The 6,179-nt window shown below is 68.4% G+C and overlaps 1 protein-coding gene across 1 annotated transcript; it reads left to right on the top strand.

Annotated features, from left to right (window-relative positions):
• Positions 1 to 2,047: 2,047 nt before the first annotated feature.
• BTBD17 (BTB domain containing 17) lies at positions 2,048 to 5,040 on the top strand (the record flags this gene model as incomplete). Its single annotated transcript, XM_082326945.1, has 3 exons — positions 2,048 to 2,141; positions 3,424 to 3,700; positions 3,960 to 5,040. The coding sequence occupies 3 exons, from the start codon at positions 2,048 to 2,050 to the stop codon at positions 5,038 to 5,040; spliced, it is 1,452 nt and encodes a 483-aa protein (XP_082183071.1).
• Between the last annotated feature and the right edge of the window lie 1,139 nt (positions 5,041 to 6,179).

Below are 6,179 nucleotides of genomic sequence, written 5' to 3' on the forward strand. Positions count from 1 at the left end.
ACCGGCTGTGCCGCGGAGGGGGCCCCTCGTCCCCCGGCTGGCCTGCGCCTCGCCGCAATGCAGGAATGCCCACTTGGGCTGTGCGCTCTGCCTGCACCCTGCCCTTGGGGCTCCCCTGCCCCACGGGGCCACAGAGTTTGGGCCCTGGCCCCACACCAGGCATGGTGTCGCCTGCCTGCCCGCCTGCCTGTCCCTGCGAGCGGCTGGGGAGCCCCAGGAGCATGGCACAGTGATGGCCGGGTGGCTTGTCCCCAGCCCCTCCACCCATGGGCCAGGGCCAGATGGGTAATCCACACCCCCCCGGGAGCTGCAGCAACATCTGTCCACGCTCAACATCTGGAGACCCCATCTAAGCCCGGGCCCCTCGCTCGCCCTCCCAGGCCACAGCTGTGCTCGGGGATGGGGCTCCTTGGCCCCATGTCACCCTCTCCGCTCCCAGCCCAAAACAAACCTGTCCTCAGAAGCCCTCGCCGGCACGAAAGCACCCCTGACAACCGCGGCAGCACCGTGCCAGGGCCGGGCAAGCTGACGCAAAGGGGCAGATGGGCTGAGCACCCCCCTACTCAGCTGGACCCCCCCTGCCCAGCACGGAGCCCCGGCCACCACTGTCCTACTCCACCGCATGCACTGATGGCCGCCTTTGCCCTGCGAACCGCTTGCTCCCTGTCCCGCCGGCCGTGGCACGGCATCCCTCCTGCTGTGGGGTGCTGGCAGCGCCGGCCGCGGCACGGCATCCCGCCGTGAGTCCTGGGGAGGGAGCGGGGTGTGAAATGGGCACCAGCCACGCCGCGCTGTCACCTCGCTCTGCAGCTGAACGCAAAGCTGCAATACCGCGGGCGCCGGCGCTAATCCCATCAGCCTGGACAGATACTCGATAACGGAGAATGGTTGATATTCGCCTGCGTGGCTCCGGCACTGCCACGCACTGAAGGTCACAGCATCTCCCCGGCGGTGTCCCCAGGAGGGGGGGCCCAGGCGCTGCCTGCCATGGTATGCGGGGTCCTCCTGCACCCCGAGGTGACCTTGCGCAGTCGTCCCAGAGCTGAGTGCGGTGCCCGGCAGCTCCTGCCCAGCACGGCAGCCCACCGCCGCCTTCACAGGGAGCCCCGGCAGTGGGGAAGGGGCTGCTGTGCCCGTGTGAGCCGGGCTGCTGCCATCTGTGGGATCTGTCCCCCCGGCCGCATCCCAGCTGGGAGTCCCGATCCTGGCTCCCCACCCATGATGCCACTGAGGCCACAGCTAAAAGTGGGGTGCAGACACTCCCCTGCTCCCACCCCACTTGCTCCGGCTGTGCCAGCGAAAGCTCCCGCACAGAGGGGTGCCCATCTCCCGCAGCAGGGTGGGGGCACCCAGCACCACCCCCAGCCCCATGCCCAAGCCGTGCCAGCCCCAGCGTGTGGCACTGTGGCTGCGGGGGGGGCAAACGCCACCCCGGCCCCATTGTGAAGCCCCTCAAGAGCCATCGTGGCGGGCGAGGTGCCAGCGGAGGCCGGCACAGGGCACTCGCACCGCGCAGGCAGCCTCTTGGCTGCAAAGGCTGGGAAAAGGGCAGGCAGTTCCTGCCGGCAGCCCGGATGCCATGGTGATGGGCTGCTGCCGACATGAATACCCATGAGCCGGGGGGAGCGGGGAGGCCACACCGAGCTGTGCCCTGAATGCAAAGACCCTGCTGCCGCATCCCGGCAGTCCGGCGGCACAAAGGGCTGCGGCCATGCATGGGGCTCCGGCACGGCATGGGGCTGCGGCACAGCACGGCAGTGCCCGGCGGCAGCGGGAGCAGGAGGCAAATGGAGGTGCCCTCATGCCGTGCCAGGGCTCACCAGGGCACCCCGTCACGCCACCCTGGGGTGTGGGGCTGGGGTCTGGGGTCAGGGTGGGATGGATGGGGGCTGGAAGCGGTTCCCTTGGTAACGGCCGGTCCCAGTTTCCACCAATCGATGTGGCGGCGCGGGCGCGCGGGCTGGGAGGGCTCGTGGCCTACATAAGCTCCAGGCGGGCTCCGTGTGCCCGTGCCGCGCCGAGACCCGGCAGATGCGCTTGCGAAGCCATGGCCAGGCTGACGGGCGCCCGGCCCGTGGCCGCCCGCCGCTGGGGCTGCGCCACCGCTGCCTTCCTCCTCCTCCTCCTCACCGTGCAAGCCGGTAAGGGTGGCCATGGTGGGGGGAGGCGTGGAGGGGTCCCTGTGCCGTGGGTCCCGCTGCCCTTGCTGGGTGCTGGGGTGAGGCTCGGCCGCAGCACAGGTGTCCAGCGATGCCTGTGGGGGGCTGAGCACAGCTCTCCAGCAGCCGTCGCGGCACCTGGGGAGGGATGGATGCAGCTCCTGGACGTACCATGCCCCACGGCCATGCCTCACGGTGCCCGGGATGTGCCAGCAGCGAGAGCCGGGCTGTGCTCACCGCTGCCCAGGGAAGGCTCGGTGCTGTGGGCAGCGATGTCCAGCACCGGGGGGCGAGGGGCTCCTGATCGATCCCCTTCCCCATCCCTGCTCAGCGGGGCTTAAGCCAGCGCTGGGAAGAGTAATCCGCTGGATCGCCGGCCGGCGAGACGGGGATTTGAGAGAGATGGAGCCAAATTCACCCTGGGGGAAGGATGCTCCAGGGAGGGGGTGGGAGTCATGCCAGGCATGAGGAAGAAGAGGAGAAGGAGGAAGGCTCCCCATGCCTGCGGGAGCATGGAGACCCCTCTCTTGGTCCCCATCCCGGCTGGGAGCTTGGCACTGGGGGGACATGGACATGGGAGGACGGTCACCCCCAGTGTGTGCCCACGCCGGGGCCAGGCTGGGCTGCCGGCACACACAGCCGGACAAGGGGAGCGAAACCTGGCTGGGCAGGAGGTGCCGGTTTTTGGCGTCAGCGAGGAGTCAGGGATCACACCGGGAGCAGGCATGGTGCGGCAGCTGCCTGCTCAATGGCACCGACCCGCAGTGATGCTGGGGCAGCCGGCATCCCCAGGCTGCTCGGACTGTGGGGACCCCATTCCTGGGTGCGGGGGCAGAGCGCGCCCCGTGTGTCAGTCCGGGATGCGGTGAGTCGCGGGCAATGCCCAGGGCTCGCTCTGCCTGCAGCGGGGACGGGATTGGGGCTGGCAGACCGGGCTGCGAGCCAGTGCTGCCCGGCACAGGGCCATTTCCCAGCACGTCCCAGCCTGGGACATGGTGGTCTCACCCCTTCTGCTGCAGAAAAGCAGTTTTTTGGCTCTCAAGGAGACAAATGTCCCCATGTCCCCTTGTTGTCCCCACAACCCCTTGGCACCAGCCAGCTCTTTGGCGCTGGGGGGAGCAGAGGGAGGATGTGCACAAAGCCAGGCTTCCCCAGCCCCCGTTAACCACGCATCGCCCCACAGCCGGGCCCCACTCTGCTGTGCCCCATCACCTCGTGCCCAGTTCTTGGGGTGCAGCACTGGGACCTTCCCATCTCCCTGCAGCCCAGAAAGCCGACCTTAGCAGTGATGCCACGGCGGCCACCATCAACCACTCGCTGACGCTGCTGCAGCGGCTGCAGGAGTTGCTGCAGAATGGCAACGGCAGCGACTCAGTGCTGCGGGTGCGTACGGCCGCCTCCGACGAGGCCAGGGTCTTCCACACCCACCAGCTGCTGCTCAGCCTCCAGAGCGAGGTCTTTGAGAGCCTCCTGCGCAACCAGAGCGTTGTCACCCTGCACGAGCCGCCCGAGACTGCTGCGCTCTTTGAGAAGTTTATCAGGTACGTGGGGACCCCAGGGGATGGGGACATCAGGAGGGACACAGCTCCTCTGGGAACCCCGCTGGGAGGGATGCAGCCAAGGAGGGAGGATGCTCGCTTGGGGACCATGGGGACCCCACGGGATGGAGATGCCTGGAGGAATGCAGCCAAGGAGGGAAGATGCTCCCCTGGGGACCGTGCTGCTGGAGCCTGGGGCTGGGCGACAGATTGGGAAGCGGATGGGGGGACACCAGTGTCACCGCCCCTCACTCTGCCCCAGGTACCTGTACTGCGGGGGGGTCTCCATCCTGCTGCACCAAGCCATCCCCATGCACCAGCTGGCCAGCAAGTACCGGGTGTGGGGGCTGCAGCGCGGCGTGGCCGACTACATGAGGACCCACCTGGCCAGCGAGTCGAGCCAGGGCCACGTGGTGGGCTGGTACCACTATGCCGTGCGCATCGGGGACGCGGCGCTGCAGGAGAGCTGCCTCCAGTTCCTGGCCTGGAACCTCTCAGCTGTGCTGGGCAGCGCCGAGTGGGGCTCGGTGAGCGTGGAGCTGCTGCTGCTGCTGCTGGAGCGCTCTGACCTGGTGCTGCACAGCGAGCTGGAGCTCTACACCGCCGTGGAGAGCTGGCTGGGCCGCCGGCAACCTGAGGATCCCGTGGCCGAACGGGTGCTGCGTGCCATCCGCTACCCCATGATCGCGCCCAGCCAGCTCTTCCGGCTGCAGGCGCAGTCGGCAGTGCTGGCGCGGCACTATGGCGCGGTGCAGGACCTGCTCTTCCAGGCTTTCCAGTTCCATGCTGCCTCCCCCCTCCATTTTGCCAAGTATTTTGACGTCAACTGCAGCATGTTCCTGCCCCGCAACTACCTCGCACCCAGCTGGGGCTCCCAGTGGGTCATCAACAACCCGGCACGGGACGACCGCAGCACCAGCTTCCAGACCCAGCTGGGTCCCAGCAGCCACGACGCCAGTAAACGGGTGACCTGGAACGTCCTCTTCTCGCCACGCTGGCTGCCTGTCAGCCTGCGCCCCGTCTACTCGGACTCGGTCTCGGGCGCCGTCCAGCCGGTGCGCATCGAGGACGGTCGCCCCCGGCTCGTCATCACCCCGGCCATGAGCAGCCCCGACTTTGCTGGCGTCAGCTTCCAGAAGACGGTGCTGGTAGGCGTGCGGCAGCAGGGTCGCGTCTTGGTGAAGCACGCCTACAGCTTCCACCAGAGCTCGGACGAGGCGGCCGACTTCCTCGCCCACGCCGACCTGCAGAAGCGCACCTCCGAGTACCTCATCGACAACTCCCTGCACCTCCACATCATCATCAAGCCCGTCTACCACTCCCTCATCAAGGTGAAGAAGTAATGAGGCGGAGCGGGGTCCCGCAGCTGGACTGGCCCCAGCCCCGCGGGGGGGGGGGGGCTCGCGCTTGGTCCTCCTGCTCATAGGTAGACGGAGGTCTCCGTGCCGGGGGGCTCTGGGGCTCCTCTTTGCCGCCCACCCCTCCCCGATTGTCCCCTGCCACATCCCGTCCCCATCGTTGTCCCTGGGTGCCTGCAGGGAGCTGGGGACGAGGGACACTGGGAGCCCCCCAGCCCCATGCAGGTGGTGTGGGGGGGCAAAATGTGCAGCCCACAGCCGCGGGTGCAGCCCCGTCCCGGGCTCACAAACCCCAGTGGGCGAGAAGATGGGGACAGGGACAGCCCAGCCCTCCTGTGACGCCAGCCCTGTGGCACTGGGGTCCCTATCCGCCGGGCAGCGAGGCTGTGGCGCTGGATCTGGCTGCTGGCACGGGTACCCCAGCAGCAGCACCCCAGGGCTCGGCGGTGAGCTGGGTGGGTGCCCAGGCTGGGGCAGGTGGTCCGGCTGCCTCCCCCGGCGGAGGAGGCTTGAGGGGCACCATCCCCGCTCATGGCTGGCAGCTGCTTCATCCCTGCGCGGGCACCCTCCACCCCCTTCCTAATAAAAGCAGAAAACGAGCGTGGGGCATGCGGGGGCATCTTTGGGGGGGTTCCCCGTCCCCAGGGACGGGCATGGGCGCATCGGGCTGTGCACAGCAGTCGCACCACTCCCTGGCTCAGCACGGCTGCTTTTAATGTAACCCCTCGGAAAGACAAACGCCCATCCCGAAGCTCTGCGCCCAGGTGGTCCCATCAGTTCCCGGTGGTGCTGGGTGCGTGGCTGCATCTGCTGGGTGCTGAGCACCCGCAGGAACCCTTCCTGGAGCAGCCACGGGGCTCTGGCTGGGGTCACTGCCTGGCATGGCTGCGTCCTTCCCCAGGACTTGGGTCCCTGCCTCGGGGTGGGTTTGGCACGGGGAGGGCTGGCCCCCCCCCCTGCTCCCTGCCCCTCTGCGCCAGCCATGCCCACAGCAGGGTTGGCACCAGGAGGCTGCACGGGCACGGGGTACCACGGGCAGCCCTCGGCATGGGGCATGCCGCGCGGTGCTGGGGCTGGCAGGACAGGTGCTCAGCCTGCTGGCTTGGCACAAGATCTGGTCCCCT

Source organism: Platalea leucorodia, assembly GCF_965183815.1.
Source record: "Platalea leucorodia genome assembly, chromosome: 14".
In the NCBI taxonomy this organism is placed as follows: Eukaryota; Metazoa; Chordata; class Aves; order Pelecaniformes; family Threskiornithidae; genus Platalea; species Platalea leucorodia.